At 37.7% G+C, this 17,637-nt stretch overlaps 1 protein-coding gene across 1 annotated transcript in view; it reads right to left on the reverse strand.

Annotated features, from left to right (window-relative positions):
- SMARCA2 (SWI/SNF related BAF chromatin remodeling complex subunit ATPase 2) overlaps positions 1–17,637 on the reverse strand; it is a 205,919-nt gene that overhangs the window by 145,461 nt on the left and 42,821 nt on the right. Inside the window, 3 exon segments of the mRNA XM_021001863.2 lie at positions 1,182–1,355; positions 3,722–3,895; positions 14,171–14,297. Coding sequence (XP_020857522.1) covers positions 1,182–1,355; positions 3,722–3,895; positions 14,171–14,297 — 475 coding nt within the window.

Here is a 17,637-nt window from a genome sequence, read left to right on the forward strand (position 1 = left end):
TTAAGGTATACAAAATGCTTTACAAATATTATCTCACTTAATCCTGGGAGAAAAGTGCTAGCGTCTCCATTTCACAGATTAAGAAACTGAGGCAGACAGAGGTGAAGTGACTTGCCCAGGGTCCCACAGCTAGTAAGTGTCTAAAACCAAGCTTCCTAACTCTGGGGGCCCGTACAACGCACCACTCAGCTGAGGAGCTGATCTTAAAGTCCTTCCCGCTATGGTCTACAAAGTGTATATGGGTTGGCATATATCTGATCTCCCAACTGTAATGAATAGGTAAAAAAAAAGGAAGATGTTAAATGATTCTTGGAACCATACCCAAGCTACAGGACAAAAAAAAATAGCATTCTACTGGTGAGTTTAAAAAAAAAAAAGAAAGGAACACCTGAAAAAGCTAGGGAATTACGTTAACAAGTATTGGAAGAATTTCAGAAAGAGGTTTTTCTCTAAGTGGAAAAGGTAGAGAGACTGAGCTATTTCATATATTTGGATCTGGAGGGGACCTCAGAAATCTTCTACTCCAACCCTTTCATTTTAGAAATGAGGAATTAAGGCCTAGAGATGTTATGACTTGCTCTGGCTCACAGAGGCTATAAGTGGCTGAGGCAGGATTTGAACCCAGTCTTCTGGTTCCAAATACAGCACTCCTTCCACTATACCATTTGAAACAGTTCCTGTTCCTAGTCCTGGGATAATACAAAAGAAAAAAACAAAACAAAACACTTTATTTATTTCTAATCTCACAAGGACTTTCTATGCTTCCTTATTTGGCTATCAAAATAATACAGTATAGTACACTGCTTTATATTTATAACTAAGATCTGAATAATGCCAATCCTGGGATATAGTAAAATCTGTACTATTCAAGTGGGTGTGCTATTAAAGTATGGGACATAATAGCTGTCAAATACTACCACATGTTCATTTTGAGATCATAGAAGCAGGGTTTTCAACTTTTTTTGTGTCATGGGCCGCTCTGGCAGTCTGGTGAAGCCTATGGATCCCTTCTTGGAATTAAGTTTTAAAGTAAAATGCATCAAATTACAGAAGAAAACAATTATATTGAAATACAGTCGACAAAATGTTTTTAAAAACAAGTTCCTGGTCCCCAGGTTAAGAGCCCCTGTGGTAGAGCAAAAAGGCCAACTGTAGCAGATTTCAGCAAGTGTGCCTCTTACCATCAGCCTCCTCATTCTTTCCTTTTCGATGCGTTCTGTTTCTTTTTTCTGCTCTCGTTCAGTGTTAGCATGCCAAGTTGCCACTGCTTTAGAAAGTTTCTGAATTTTCCCAGCCACTGACCGGTGGTACTCTTTAAAATCTTTTGCGTGTTGCAAAATGCTGTTCAGGTATTCCTAAGATCATTGAAAAGAGCATAATTAAAACCAGTCTCCAGATGCATAATGAGGTTTTAATGTTTCAAAAGGAACTTTCAAAGCAAATTTAACAGGAATGAAAAAAATTAATGCATGTCATAAAAGCCAAACTATATCTAGTTTTAATTGGAGAGTTTTCCAAAGTGTCATCCATGGGAAGGCTGTCCCTGAGGAACCATTCATAAATATGCCTATGGAGAAGAAGCCATTAAACCATACCAGGGCCAAGATGCAGTGATACTAATAGGTTTGATTAATTGTTCTAAATGAGGCTGACAAAACAGAATTGTATCCCCTGGCATGTTAAATGATAATCTCTCACGTTAACATAAAAATGACCATACATAACACATCTACTACAATACCCTCACTTTAATTTTTTAATTTTTACCAGACCTGTGATCGTAAGTGTAGGACATATTTGGTGAGCACTTGCTCAAGCAATGCCAAACAGAACCTCCCTGTAACCTACATTCTTGCCTTAGAGAACTACTCGCTAATCAGGGAGAATGTTAACAGTCAACATTTGGCAGAAGCCAATCTGGATCCCAAGTCCTTCTGACTCAAGGCAAACTCTCTATCCATATACCACACTACCAATCTTTGAATATCTCTTTTGAATTTTCTAAAAATGGCTTACAATCATCCATTAAATGCCTCCTTTAATGATGTTGCATCATGGCAAATACCTATACCAATGAAGCACAGGTGTAAGCTGAAAATGTTTCAGGTATAGATAACTGATAGGCAGAGGTCCTCTTCACAAGAGGGTGGCCACTAGGGAAATAGTTGTTTTTGTCCACAAGAAGTCAAGAAGAACATGCATTAAGATATGGAATTACAAATTTTTACAACCAGTATCTCTGATAAGGGCCTCATTTCTAAAATATATAGAGAACTAAGTCAAATTTATAAGACTGCAAGTCATTCTCCAATTGATAAATGGTCAAAGGATATAAACAGGCAATTTTCTGAGGAAGAAAATAAAGCTATTTATAGCATGTGAAAAAAATGCTCTAAATCACTTCTGATTAGAGAAATGCAAATGCAAATGACTTTGAGGTACCATATCACACCTATCAGATTGGCTAACATGACCAAACAGGCAAATGATAAATGTTGGAGATGTGGGAAAATTGGAACACTAATACATTGTTGGTGGAGTTGTGAATTGATCTAATCATTTTGGAGAACAATTTGGAAGTATGCCCAAACAGCTATAAAAATGTGCATATCCTTTGACCCAGCAATACCACTTCTAGGACTGTATCCCAAAGAGATCATAAAAATGGGAAAAGGACCCACAGGTACAAAAATATTTATAGCAGCTCTCTCTGTGATGGCAAATAACTGGAAATTGAGGGGATGCCCATCAATTGGGGAATGGCTGAACAAGTTGTGGTATATGAGTGTAATTGAATACTATTGGGCTAAAAGAAATGATGAGCGGGCAGATTTCAGAAAAACTTGGAAAGACTTGTATGGCCTGATGCTGAGTGAAATGAGCAGAACCAAGAGAATGTTGTACATAATAACAGCCACATGGTGTGATAGAACTATGGCGTTTGAATGTAGATCAAAGCATACTATTTTCTCTTTTTTTCCTTCTGTTTTGTTTTGTTTCTGCTTTCTTGTGGTTCCTCCCATTGGTTCTAATTCTTCTTTACAACATGACTAATATGAAAATGTTTAATAGGAATGTATATGTAGAGCCTATATCAGATTGCACCCCATCTTGGGGAGGGAGACCAGCTGGGAAGGGGAGAAAATTCAAAACTCAAAAGCATATGGAAGTAAATGTTGAAAACTAAAAATAAATTAATTTTTTAAAAAAAGATATGGAGATACAATCTACACTGGTAAAGGGAATACTCAAACCGATAATATCAAAGATATTTAAAGTATTAAAGAGTGATGTAGCTAAAGATAGCACCTACAAAACATGGCTAATTAAATAGTGGTGGATTGCCCATGATCACAAACGTGTTCCAGGAGACAAGCTTCACAGTGAAATATTCTCCTGCTTCTGGAGGTAGAAGGGCAAGGAGCGCACTGGCCTGAGAAATCAAGAAACCTGGGTTTTGGTCACATGACTGCAGGCAACTTTCTTGACCTCTTTGGATGTCAGTTTCCTCCTGTATAAAATGATAGAGTGAAGCTTTATAATCTCTAAGTTTAATGCAATTCCTTCATCTCCAGGGTCCTCATGAAGTCCATACGAACATGTTATACCAAGGGCTTATGGCCATAAGCAGTTTTGAACTACTTCCTTTCTTGTAAATTGGATTTCTATTAATAACAGACGCTAAGGAAGAGGGGGGTGGGGGAAGGGCAAGTCAGAATACCTGGTGCTTCTGTCTGCGCTTCCTCTCCTGTTCAATCTTCTGTTGTTTCTCAAGCTTTTCTGTCATTCGGGCTTCCCTCAGTGTTTGCCTCTTGCTGCGTTTGTAGGCTTTGGAGTTCAGGGCAGTCTCTAAGGTTGTGTCTCGACGCATACAGGCTACCACTTCTTGTCTTAACTGTCAAGAGGAAAAAAGACAACATCCCTTAAATGGAAGTTGGATATCTTTGACCTTAAATACAAGATGGCCCAAAGCTTTAGTGAAGTTTTAAGCTATTAGAACTTGTGTTTTACATTAACAGAATGTACTTTAAGTCAGCTTTTTTCATTGTGGTTGGCCTTAACTAAGGTTTCTACAAAGTTTATTAACCCTCAGAGACAAATAGGGGAAAAACTATATTAAAATACTGAAATTAAATTATATTTTTAATACTAGCATAATTTTTCTTCTGGTAGAGGTCCATTAGTCATTAAAAAAATAACCATAAAAATGAAATAAAGTCTTCCCTGATTACCTCATTTGAAATTGACATCTCTTTCTTCATATTTCTTATAGCACAGGGGCTAAATGTTTCCTTTGCCCTTATCATCATCTCCCTTGTATCATACTTATTTAGGTGTGTGTTCCATGAGAAGGTAAGCTCCTCAAAGGCAGGAATGGTGGTGTTTTTCTTCCTGGTATCCTTTCTATATAAGCACTGTGCCTTGCATATAAACCAAACTTAATAATTTTTTGCTAATTTTAATTCAATTAATATAAAATGTCAGATGAGTACCTTCTATATTTTAAATGTCGATTTATTTTTGCTTAGTCTTGCTTTGTTTTTCATTTAAAATTAAAAAATTTCTCTTTTTTAGGACTATGGATTGACTTCAATAATGCTATATGACAAAAACATTTTCATTTTATATTGTAACATATTAACAGATTCTTAATATGATCCATTTAATGGTTCATTTACAGAGAATGTAAGTATTGGTTGCAGGTTATAGCAATTCTACATACATGTGTATATGTCTGTTATGTATAATATGTAATTACATATATGTGTGTGTGTGTGTGTGTATACACACATATATATATACACAAACACAAAACACTTGTGTGTATATATGTATCAATGTTCTTTGTGATTAAAAGCTTATTATGAATCATATTGAATACTAAGCCTACAATATATATTTTCCTATCAGATGACCTGGAAACAAGATTAAATTTAATAAGCTCTCACATGGTGGTCAGAAGAAGCAATACAAGGACACTCTCAAAGTCTCACTGAAGAACTTTGAAACTGATTGCATGACATGGGAGACACTAGCACAGGACTACCCAGCATGACGTGCCCTCATCAAAGAAGGTGCTGTGCTCTATGAGCAAAGCAGAACTGAAATAGCTCAAAAGAAATACAAGATGCACAAATTTTCTTTTTTGTTTGTTTGTTATTTTTGGTGAGGCAATCAGGGTTATGTGACTTGCCCAGGGTCACACAGCTACTAAGTGCCAAGTGTCTGAGGCTGGATTTGAACTCAGTTACCCCTGACTCTAGAGCCAGTGTTCTATCCACTGTACCACCTAGCTGCCCCAAGATGCACAAATTTAGAGAATCCATCCTAAACGTTCACAGGGACTATTTGTACCCAATCTGTGGTAGAGCATTCTAAGCTTGTATTGGTCTGATCAGCCACAGCTGGACACACTGTAACTTGATTGTAACATAGTGGTATCATTTTGGTACTCTTTGAGAATGAAAGACATCAGCTAACCAATCAATAAAAATTACTTAACTTTAATTTAGTTCTAAGTTTGTAAGTAGAGGTAATAAAATTCTCAAAAAACGTTAAACCAAGAAAATCAGATAAAACTAAATGGTAAACAGAATTATATAGCCAAAACTGAAGTCAGCTTTAAAAGCCACCAACTGTGACACATTGGTTAACATTGTCCATTCACTAAAGTTTTAGCTTGTGTTTATGTTGCAGAATTTACACTTAGGATAGAGGAAATGGACTTGAAAATACTTTTTTGTTTTTCAATTTTTAAAACTGCTTGTTAGCTTTGATGTCTCCAAACTAACATCTATTCAAACAAAAGAAATTACAAGGTGATAAAATCAATATAACACTAGATTAATCATGTCAATTTTCAACAATTCAGTTCAACAAACATTTATTGGACATCTACCTAGTGCAGACATCAGTGCCAAGTACTGAGGAGGGATAGACACCATTTCAATAAGACATGGCCCCTGCCCTCATGAAGTGTTATGCTTAATAGTAGGACTATAACACCTATACAAAAAGCTCTAACAAAATAATATATACATGTGTAAAAGAGGTATAAAATGCTATGTGAGGTCCTAGAACAGTAGTTTATTATCAGCAGAAAGATCGCAGAAAATGCTTTCCTGAGGGAGACAATATTTAAACTAAGCTTAAAAGGATGGGTATGATTTCAACAGACAGAGAGGGAGAAGAGCATTTTAGGTACAGGAAATATGGTGACCGATGGCACAGAACCAGAAAGTACAAGCTGTGGAAAGTAAACTGTTCAGTGTGGTGATAGCACAGAGTATGTAGCAGCAAATATTATGAGATTAATCTAGGAAGACAGGATGGTAGCAGACTGGGGGAAGGCCTTGAATGTCAGGAGGCAGAAGGAGTTTGAGATGCAGTTAGTAGGCAACAGACATCCACTCGAGAGCTTAAAGCATGAAATAACCAGATGTAGGCCTACAGAAGTTTAGTCTGGCAGTAGTGTTCCAGATCCAAAGATTACAACACAACCTAAAGACCACAGAGGTCACATTGAAACCACTAAGATGAACATGCCTACAGTTTTAGTCATATCCTCAAACATGTCAAGTCATGCAATTCCATTACTTTGAAATAGTTCTGATCATGAATAATTGTTTTCCCATGCTATGAAATCTTAAAGAAAAAAAATCATAAATGCTCATTCCCACTGTTTACTAAGGCAACCCATAGCAAAATTGACCAATTTACTTTGGGTCAAAACTGGTATATACTAAGCATCAAAACTTAACAAAAAAAAATCATGTTAACATGAATCTGTGATCTTATCAATGCCATTCCTACCTCCATTAGTGCAGATCCCAAATCCTCCCTTCCAAGCTTCCTAAACCTGTATAATTCTTGTCCATTTCTTCCTAAGTTGTTGCTCAGTTATTTCAGTTGTGTCCAACTTTTTGTGATGCCATCTGGAGTTTTCCTGGCAGAAATACTGGAGTGGTTTGCCATTTCCTTCTCCAGATCATTTTATAGATGAGGAAACAGAGGCAAATAGGGTTAAATGACTTGCCCAGGGTCACAAAGCTAGTGAGTTTCTGAGGCCAGATCTGAATTCAGGAAGACAATCTTCCTGACTCCAGGCTCAGCACTCTATCCACCTGGTCATGCCCTCCATAAGTCTTTATCTAATATGATTGTGGCCTTCCTCCTTTTATATTTTGTCCACATACGGCAGCCCTAGTTTATCTGGCTGTGCCTAGGAGCACCTTCTTGTCCTGTTTATAACCATCTCTGATTATTACTTGTCACATCCAAGTCATCCCTGACTTAGAACTACACACACAACTTTCTGTTGCCCTTAACCTGTAATTTTTATTTCTGGTGGTGTTCCATCAGGAACATCACCAGGAAAGCCCTAATGTTTCAAATACGAGTCTTTGTGGCAGCAAACAGGTCAGGATCATTGAAATTGAGTGATTTCCTAAATCCAGCTTGATCTTTCTCCCTCTTCTATTCAAGTCTGGGCCTGGCTCACTTTTTCTCTACAGTGCCTACTGGAGATATAAGTACTAATGAACTGAATGCGAAACCATCTAAATGCACATCATTATCTGAGCAACATGAATTTATCATTCAGTGTGTTTTTTCAGTTTTGGCAGTCAGGCTGGTTAGTTTGCATTACGTAGAGAAGATTCATGTATTCTGAGATTTCACAAGATCCACACAATATTATCTGCATCCTTGAATAATCAGAGTCTCCTTCTGTCTGTGGGGATTTGCTTTTCTTTTTGGATGGAGGGCAGGACATCCTCCATGACACCATTAGCACTGCAGAGGGCATATCCCCTTGGTAGATGTTGTGCTTAATATACATGTTCAGCTGGTCTTTGAACAGTTATTTTCTCAGTTACCTCTGTCACAGAATCTTTTAGAACTTTAGGCTCAGGAGATGCCTCATTCTAAGGGGAGCTTTTAAAGCTGTATTTTGTTCTACTTGGAGCAATGCTCTTTTGAAGTCAACAAACCATGCATGCTGAATGACCTGCTATCTTTTGCACCTCAGTCGGCTGTGTGAATATGAAGAAGAAAAATCTTCTGAGAAAGGCTGTTTCCTTCTCTTGATTTCATCAGTACCCAAAACGAGGGCATATCATTCATGCATTCAACAAGCATTTATGAAGGAACAACTGTGTGCAGAGCGCTTTGACTACCAGTTCCTTAAGAACTAGGCCTGTCCTTTACTTTCTTTGGATGCCTAGCACTTAGTCCAGTGCCTGGCACACAGTAGCTGTTTAATAAGTGTTTACTGACTAGACACTGGGGGAGATATAATCTAATTGGGAAATAAGAAACTAATACAAGTATTTGTAATGCACAATATTACATGATTAAGTACACTGCATGCAAAATAAGTTTCTCTATGTGGTCTGAAAAAGGTTATAATTAATAGGGGGAACTGAGGAATGCTTCCTCAAAGAGGTGCCAATTAAGTTAGCTTGAAAGGACAGATGGGAATTAAATGGATGAAGGGGGAGAGGGCTGATATTACAAGCACAGTAAAGAGGTGCTTTAGAGGTGAGGAAGAGGGTAGTTCAGTTCTGCTGGAGTCCGCAGTGCATAAACGGGAATAATATGAGATAAAACAAGAAAGGTAAGGTGGTGTTAAGTGTTATGGGATATACATCAGATTCAGCCTATTTGACAAATGACTGACTGGTGATTGGTTTCTCTGTACCTAATGCCTCTCTGAGCTTCAGTGACTGAAAAGACTTAGAGAATCTCAGAGCTAGAAGGAAGCTCAGAAGCCATGCTTATCAACTCATTCTTATCCCCTTTATGATATAACCAACAAGTAATCTTGAAGACCCCCAATGAGGGAGAAAACCACTACCTCCCAAGACGCTCAGTTCCAAGTTCCAATAGCTCTAATTGTTAGGAAGTTTTTCCTTTATTTAATCCTAACTTTGCCTTTTTGAAATTTCTACTCCACTACTCTTACCTAATCTCTCTGTCTCTGGGACCAAAGAGAATAAAGTCTATTCCCTATTCCATGCGACAGCCCTCCAAATATTTGATAATTACAATAACACCTCTAAGTCTTCTTTTCTCCCGTCCAAACATCTCTAGTTCCTTCAACCAACAACACGATCTTAAGAACCATGATCATCCTAGTTGTCCCCCTGTAGAAGCTCTCCAGCCTATCATGTGGAGCTTTGAAAAAGTGCCCTCTGTCTGCTGTTCGCAAATGGAGCCTAGGATTTGGCCAAACATACAAATCGGGTAGAAGAAAGAGCTGCTTCCTTCCATGAATTAGGGCCTTCTGAAGATCCTAAGTAGAAGAGTGTTTCACCTTACCAAAAAAAGCCATGGTATCACAACTTTCAACTACCTAGTATAAAATCTTAGGGAATGATGATATGTTTCCTTAAAGATCCATTCACAGTATTATATAAAGTAGGATTCCTCGACATTTGAATTTTTTCTCTTCAAAGGCCTGAAATGGTAGGGAGAAGCACATACTTTTCCAGAATGCCTTTCTGCTTAACAACTGGCAATCATTTTATTGAGCATCTACTATGTGAAGCCTATTATACTAGGCCCTGGCAGAGCTGCCAATTTATCTCAATTCATTGAGGTTGCACAGAGAGAGGACAGAAGCTAGTGACATCTTGTCCATAGTCATTTTTGTTTTGTTTTGTTTTTTTAAAAGCAAAATCTGCAATCTCTTTCATTCTTTTAGGCTCTTCTCTGAGGTATCTTTGAAACTGGTCCCTGAGGGCCTTTAGAATGGTGTTAGCTCCAGTATGGATTTCTTCTGTCATTTCTACACAATCTTCTCAACTTCATTTTCTTAAACGCCCTCTCTGCTTCTTCACACAATGCTTGAGATAATGAAGTGGTAGACTCCAAATGTGGTAGTTCCATTGTCAAGAGAGATGAGAATAGGTCAGATTAGAAACACTTAGAGATCATTTCCATTTCTACTATACTGGTCATCCTCCCAGTTTAATCTAAGCCTCCCAAGTTCAATGCCTTTTGGGAAATGTGGGTCTCCCACCAAGCACTTGGCAGGTTACTCTTCTCAACTGTGTTTTGGCTTTTGGGAAGCAATGCTGCTCATTACCTTCCACCATCCTTCTCTGTAACGTCAGCAAGTGAACTTATATGTTTCTATCTGGTGTTGCCCTTGGCTGCTATAATTCTCTGCTTGGCAAGATCATCAATATTTTTGCTGTCTGCTTTACATCAACCAAGTTTCTCTGGGATATAGTGATCGCCAGAATCATTGTCTTTACTTTTATTCATGTCCATTTTTCAGAATTGACAGTTTGTTTAAAAACTCAGGATGGGGCAGCACTGGCCTTGGAGTCAGAAGGACCTGAGTTCAAATCCAGCCTCAGACCAAACACTTGACACTTACGGCTGTGTGACCAGCTAGTAAGTCACTTAACCCCAATTGCCTAAAACAAATAAATAAACAAATATAATAAAAAAGGCAGGGTACTGCTGCTGTCATCACATACAGTGTGATCTTTCTTTGTCATCTAATTTGTGTTAGTTTTGAACTTTAAGCAGTGGATTGACTAACAGCGACCTGACTGTGAGGCAGACCACGAGGATGTTGAATCCTCCATCTGTAGCAGTGCATTTATTATGCCCTTCAGTGCTCTCAAGGTCCCCCTTCTTCCAACTCTCCTCTAGAAGAAAGTACTCAGGATGTTTAAGGTCATAAGATAACAAGGAAAATAAGATAAGAAAGATAAGATAACTATTCATAAGATAAAGTATTCATGATGTAAGATTACTTCTGAGCAGTAAATATTTGGACCCTCTTTTTCCCCCCTTCTGTATTTTTCAACATAGATTTGCTTTCTTACCCTGTGTTTCTCAACTATATTTTTCTTTTCTTTTTTTTTTTTTTTGGCTAGGCAATGGGGTTAAGTGACTTGCCCAGAGTCACACAGCTAGTAAGTGTTATATGTGTGAGGTCAGATTTGAACTCAGGTCCTCCTGAATCCAGGGCCCATGCTCTATCCACTGCACCACCTAGCTGCCCCTCAACTGTATTTTTCAACATAGATGTGCTTTCTTCCCTTGTGTTCACTTTCACACTGATGCCACCAAATGGTCTATAGGTCAAGTCCCAATGGGCATTTCAAGGTTCTCATCAGTGCATTTGCCTTTTCATCCTCTGTAAAGGCTTTTAGTGTATCAGTTGCAGTGATCTTTATGGCAGTATGTTTGCTTACACTCATCCTGAGGCATGAGGACCAAGTATCTCATGAAATGTATTATGTTGCTTTTGGATGCATAAAAACAATTCTGCCAACTCCTTTACTTATGCTCCAGGGAAAACCTGTGAGTCATCTTTCCGTTTACCTACAGCTTTTTTTCATCTTCTGACTTCGTTTAGGCAGAAAATCTTGGAAAGATGTGGTTCAGTTTCTCCAGTAATGTTATCTACTCTACTGATGATTACAGAAGGACCTCACATAAGGGGCACTAACAGTCAAATCAGTGTTAGGAGAGGGTCTGAGAACTGTGAGATTCTCAGCACTTCCCACACTCCCTTGTCCACACTTCTGCCACTGATGCTACAGAAGCAGGACTAAGAGGTGATTTCTTTTTAAGTTCATAGGCTGCCATGGGCAAAAACGCCATCCCTTAATGGGACCAACTTTCTGGTGATGAGCCTCTCTCCCTCCATGTTTTAGGTGGCTCCTTAGACATCAAACTTTGCTGTCTGGTACATACTTTTTTTTGATCCATCAAACTTGCTAGAGCTTTGGGTCTATTAGCCTAGCATTCAACAAGACGTGTCACCTCCCACTGATGACAATGAGTCATCCAAGTGGGGCTTTGTTACAGGTAACCCACCCCCATCCTAACCTGATCCTTCCAGATCTGAGGTCATCAAAAAAGTGTTTTCTCACAGACTGGTAGCTCTACCAGCCGTCTTCCTAGGTCCAACCTGTAAACAATCATTTACCTCACCACCAGGGAGCTACATTCTTCGGACTACTCTCCTTCCAGTCTTAGTTCAAACACACAAATTTAAAAAAAAAAAAGAGGAGAAAGACCTGATATCTACAAGCCCAAAATAATTTTAGCTTGCTTCTGTAGTATGTTACTAATTTGAGGAGTACAGAATGCATTGTTAACCTCAGTTTTATTTGAAGGGGATTATAAAAAGGCTCTATTAGCTAATCCTAGACACCAGACCAGGCAGCTGTTCATCCAACCAGGACAGTTGATCATCTGCATTGTTTCTCCCCACCTGGATCAGTACCCTCTACAGCAGACCTGGATCTCCAGATCTTTAACATCCATACTCTCAACCAAAGGAGTGCTAGAGCGAGTTTGAATTGGCTGTGGAAAGCCAATTGTTAAATTTTCAGGGTGAGCATTTACACCTTGGGAATTGGCAAAGCTACAAATTAGCTTGATTTAATTGTCTAGATTTAAGGAAGTGATGAGGAAAATGTTAATAATGCAATTTAAATCCAAAAGTGTTTCGTGGGCACATTTTTTTCCTTTCCCTAGAGCCGGTTATTAAAGGTTTACCAGCATACCACAGCCCCCAGGCTTTGGGGAAGTTAATCCACTCATCTTTGAAGATTGTATCCTGGGGCCTCCAGCCCGGTTGATTGGTGATTGAATGAATGCAAATCAATGCACCTAGCTTACTACCTTCTACTATCTGGTCCCAGATACCATACAGTGCTTTGCCTTCACATTTCATCTCACCCCCCAAAACAACACCTTTTGCCACCTGGCTGCCATCTTGCATGTAGCTGGTTGGCCTCTCCCCTGCTCCATTTTCTACTTCTTCCTCTGGGCATTACAATCAAGTCAATAATATCATCACTTCTGGCCACCACTTCCCTAAGTGCGTGGTTTTTTCCTGACAGAATGTGATCTCCTTGAGGGAAGGAGCAATCTTTCTCTTAAAAAAAAAAGAAGTACCTCCAACATTTAACACAATACCTGGGCTTAATAAATTCTTTTCATGCATTTGTCCTGCCACTAAAAACTAACTTTGATACCTGCTTGTTGCATAGATGTGGCCCCAGGCTACTGAAAGCTGTGCCACGAGACTAAAAACTTTAATAGGCATTAAGAAGAGAAAACAGATTTTGAGTATGAGCCCAGCAAATGTGTCTGTCATCCAAGAGCCAGTCTAAGTTCTAAGAAGCTCACCTGTTCAAATGAGTTCATTACCCATGAGGCAATCAAGTTTTGGGCCATTTTAGCTCTCAAAAACTCTCTATAGGGTGATAGATCTGAGTGAGAAGTAACCATGTTAAAAAAAAAATTATGAAGAAGCGCAAAATAAGTCATAAGGCAGCTAGGTGGCGCAATGAACAGAGCACTGGAACGGAGTAAAGAAGACCAGAGTTCAAATTCAACCTCCAACATTTATTTCTAATTATGTAGCCCTAGACAATTCACTTAACCTTTGTCTGCCTCAGATTCCCCACCTGTAAAATAGGGATAATAACAACACCTACTACTCAGGTTGGTATAAGGATAAGATGAGATAATATTGTAAAGTGCTTTGTAAATCCTTAAAGCACCAGATAAATGCTAGCCATTATAATCATTAATGCCCTGAATAAATACTACTCTGCATGTGTACTTGAAGAGCCAAATTATAGGCTTGAACTGTCTCAAGGATTGTAACAAGTATTTCTTATAAAAATTTTATGAGACATTAATGTAGTAAAATGAGTAATACAGATGTAAAGAAACCTATTCATAATCATTACTAATTTCTGACAATCTTTTATGCCTCTAAAGAAACTTTGTTCTACCACAATTATTCCATCTTCTTTTTCTGTGGAGCAATAATGGTGAATTTTAGACATCACATGCCATAATATTACACTTATGACACTACCATGAGATGGAAGAAAAATCTTTAGAGATCTCCAGTAAAAAAGATATGATCCTCCTTCAAACCCAACAGAAACTTCACTTCTATACTCTTCTGGAAAGGATAGAGGGACAGAATTACTAGAAAACTAAGTTTACTTTGTCTCTAATACTTTTGATTATTTATAGCAAATCCAAATGATAAACTTTTTATAAGCTTTACATTTTGTGACAATCTCACATGAGCTTACGGGATTGTCACAGATCATATTTTGTGAAGCAATTATATTTATTTCCTATATTTCAGGTTCAGTGAGAAAGGCATTACCTGCCGTTGAAAATTCAGTAACCTAAGAGCCTTCAGTTCCACCGTAGCCTTGGTTCGTAAATCTGGTGGCAAAGAGCCTGGCAAATTTTCCAGTTCTTGGATTCTGTGAGCTATACGAGCCTGAAGTCTAAAAGAGATAATAAAACAGAATAGCGGTTAAGAAATAGTTAGCACCTAGCCATAAATGATAAACAACAATTTCTAATTTAAATTCAGAACCAAATATATTCCAGATACCCTTAACCAATTTCTGATATCCAAGTAGACTTTCCAATAGTAGGATGTTAAGAAAAGACATCTTTGCATTAATCAAGATAGATGCCATCCATATGTTGTTTACCATACTACGCTTTCCACTTTATACTTTTTTTTTCAACATCTCAGATTAATCTACAAATTCAAATAATCATACTTCTTCTGTGGAGGAAATCACATGGTAGTATAGACATAGCAGGTGTTTAATGTTCGTGAAATTAAATTGAATTCACACTTTATGTACTAGGGCAATTAATTTTCCCATTCTCTCTCACTGTTGTTTCCTAAGGCCTATATGAAGAGAGTAGAAAGCTGATGCTATAGAACTCTCAACTTTCAGTTCTGTCCTCAGGTAACCAGGCCATTCTGATTCTCTGACAAGACACTGACAACAGTCATTACAGCAAAGTGGCTAAAATCAATCATGTACACTGAGGCCTCAGAAAGTGACCCAGTGTGTGTCTTCCCAGCTACATCTTCTAAATTTTAATGCCTTGACCAACATTCGGCATTTTTAAGCAAAACAAAACAAAACAAAACAAATTTGAAAACTAATAAAATCAAGTAAAATGAAATTTGAGGCATATTTGCCAGTTCTAATCAGTTAAGAAAATGGGCTGAGTATCACTATGGATATTCATTTTGGCCATAATTTGAAATAAAATTGCCAGTATTAAATGTAAAATGTGAAGTAAGGTATGGCCCACAATCGTCATAAATTAGGTGTTATATTAACAGATCTATCATAAGTTTTCCAATTATTTTAGTTCACCTGAACCATTTGTTCAGAACAAAGATCCATACCATTTATATTTAATGGATCTGGAACTATTGACAGTTCATATATTTCAATATGGAAGGGAACTTAAAGATCATTTTTTTTATAGCTGAGGCCACACAGCTAGATGGCAGTCAAAGGATTTGAAGCCACTTCTCTGAATTATGCTTCCTCAATCCATGCAGATCACACCTTGGTAGGCACTGTAGTGGTAGGTTACTGTGGCCACAAAGAAAAATATCATCAATGAACCTACTGAGAATGCTCTTTGCATACCTGGCTAGACTGATCGTTGGTCTATGGTGAGGTCTGTTCTCAAAACCTCTCCAGTGCAGAAGGACAAACAAGAGCTTTCAGAAGAACAATCAACTCAGAGGCAGAAGGCCCCAAGTCCATTTAAGTCTTAGCTCTACCACTTACTTGATATATAACTTTGGACAAGTCACTTCATCTATCTCTCTGCTCTTTGGTTTCCCTACCTATAAAATGAGGACAATAATACTCACACAACACTTTCACAAGCTTATTTTGAAATTCAAATGAAAGAATGTCAGTAACAATGCCTTGTAAATGTCAAAGTGCCATATGAACATCCATCACTGCAACTGGGCTCTGTTGATACATTTTTTCCATCTGCCATCTATCTTAAACTCATTTTTTCAAATTTTCAAAGTTGAGGGTACATTTCTAGTCAGTTGACCACTACTACAAATCTTTCATGCTCATATTTAATTAATTAAATTTAAAGTTTTTCTAAGTAAGAACTTCTTATAAGCAAGAACAGGTAGCAGAAAGTATCCTTGAATTGATGTTAAAAGGAAGATCTTTTAAATATTGTATCATCCAACTTTTCAAATATGTCTATAGTTTGAATCTGTTAAATCCTCAAATACTCACCTGCTGCAGAATATACCCTTCTCCAAAGTAAAGTGAAGTGAGAAATTATGATGGCCAGATATTGAGTTTTCGTATTTGGTTAATTACACATTTATCAAAGACTGTCCTAATTTTACTACACTAAAATAGGATGTCCCAGGATATTCATTTTCCATTTTCATTAACAAAGAGATCCAGAAGTAAGCAAAAATTGAAAATTAGTACCTTAATCTAATTAGAAGGAAAAGAAATCCTTCTCTGATAGGCTTCCAAACAAACAACAACTGGACAGCCAGAGCCAAACAAACAATGATAATGACAAGCAAGAACAAAGTAATTGATTATGGAAATAAGATATTACTGAACTGTTAAAGAGCTCTTCTATAGAGATCTGTTGTTGTTGTTGTTGTTGTTCAGTTGTGTCTGCCTCTTCTTGACCCCATCTGGGGTTTTCTTGGCAAAGATACTGGAGTGGTTTGCCATTTCCTTCTCCACCTCATTTTACAGATGAGAAAACTGAGGCAAACAGAGTTAAGTGACTTGCCCAGGGTCACATAGCTGTGTGAGGCCCAATTTGAACTCAGGTTTTCTTGACTCCAGGCCTGGTGTTCTATCCACTGTGACATCTAGCATCCTCTATAAAGATCACTGTTTCTCAAAGAAATATGACTGAACTTAAGATCTTTGATCACAAAAGCATCCTTCTTCCACCAGTTGCTATAACAAATATGACTACAGCAAAAGTCTGAGGACCTACAAAGATGTTAGAAGATTTCCATTCCCTCCATTAAAAAAAGTCAAAAGCAATAATAATATCCTTACAAAATCCAACTCTGGTGCCTCCCACGACATGGAAGTTACCCTGGGTTCTTGTGGGTTATGCCAACAGAGTAGACATATATATGGCAGGGCCTAGTCCACACAAAGGACTCAAGTTACAACCTTGCCAGTAGATTGAGGTTGCAGTCAGAGAACAAACCTAAGTACAGAGAATTTCAGATGATTTTTTTTTGGACATGGCAACCCATGAAACAACAAAAAATACAAAATGGCATGCAATCCCATGCACATAACACAGATGAAAGCAATGGGATAGCCAACAAACTCTTGTATAATTCTTTATCCTTGTGATCTTTTTTTCTGTAAGGATTACATGGATAATTCTCTATTAAGAAATCATTTAACTCAATGAGGAAGTTTTGCAGTAGTGAAGGGCTCCATGCAATTATCCATCCACATAGACATTTAGAGGCCTATATTATTTCTCTAGAATCCCCTCTTCACCTTGGATTTTACATGGCATATCATCTCATTACATTAGTGACCATACATATGTTTGGCTTTTTAAAATGTTTCACTTGATATTAATTGACAAAGGATCATTAGAAAAGGTTTTATCTGTGACTGTACCTATCAAGAAATCTTGCATGATCTTAACATATTCTCATAAAGATTTATAGAAATAAGAAAGTAGGTATATGTATTAGTATTCATTGGTATCTTCTCAATTGCTTTTTATTGGAATGTTCACCTCTTTGAAATATTTCAAATATCTGTT

This window comes from Phascolarctos cinereus, unplaced genomic scaffold (assembly GCF_003287225.1).
Source record: "Phascolarctos cinereus isolate Bilbo 61053 unplaced genomic scaffold, phaCin_HiC Scaffold_4;HRSCAF=312, whole genome shotgun sequence".
NCBI classification, from domain to species: Eukaryota; Metazoa; Chordata; class Mammalia; order Diprotodontia; family Phascolarctidae; genus Phascolarctos; species Phascolarctos cinereus.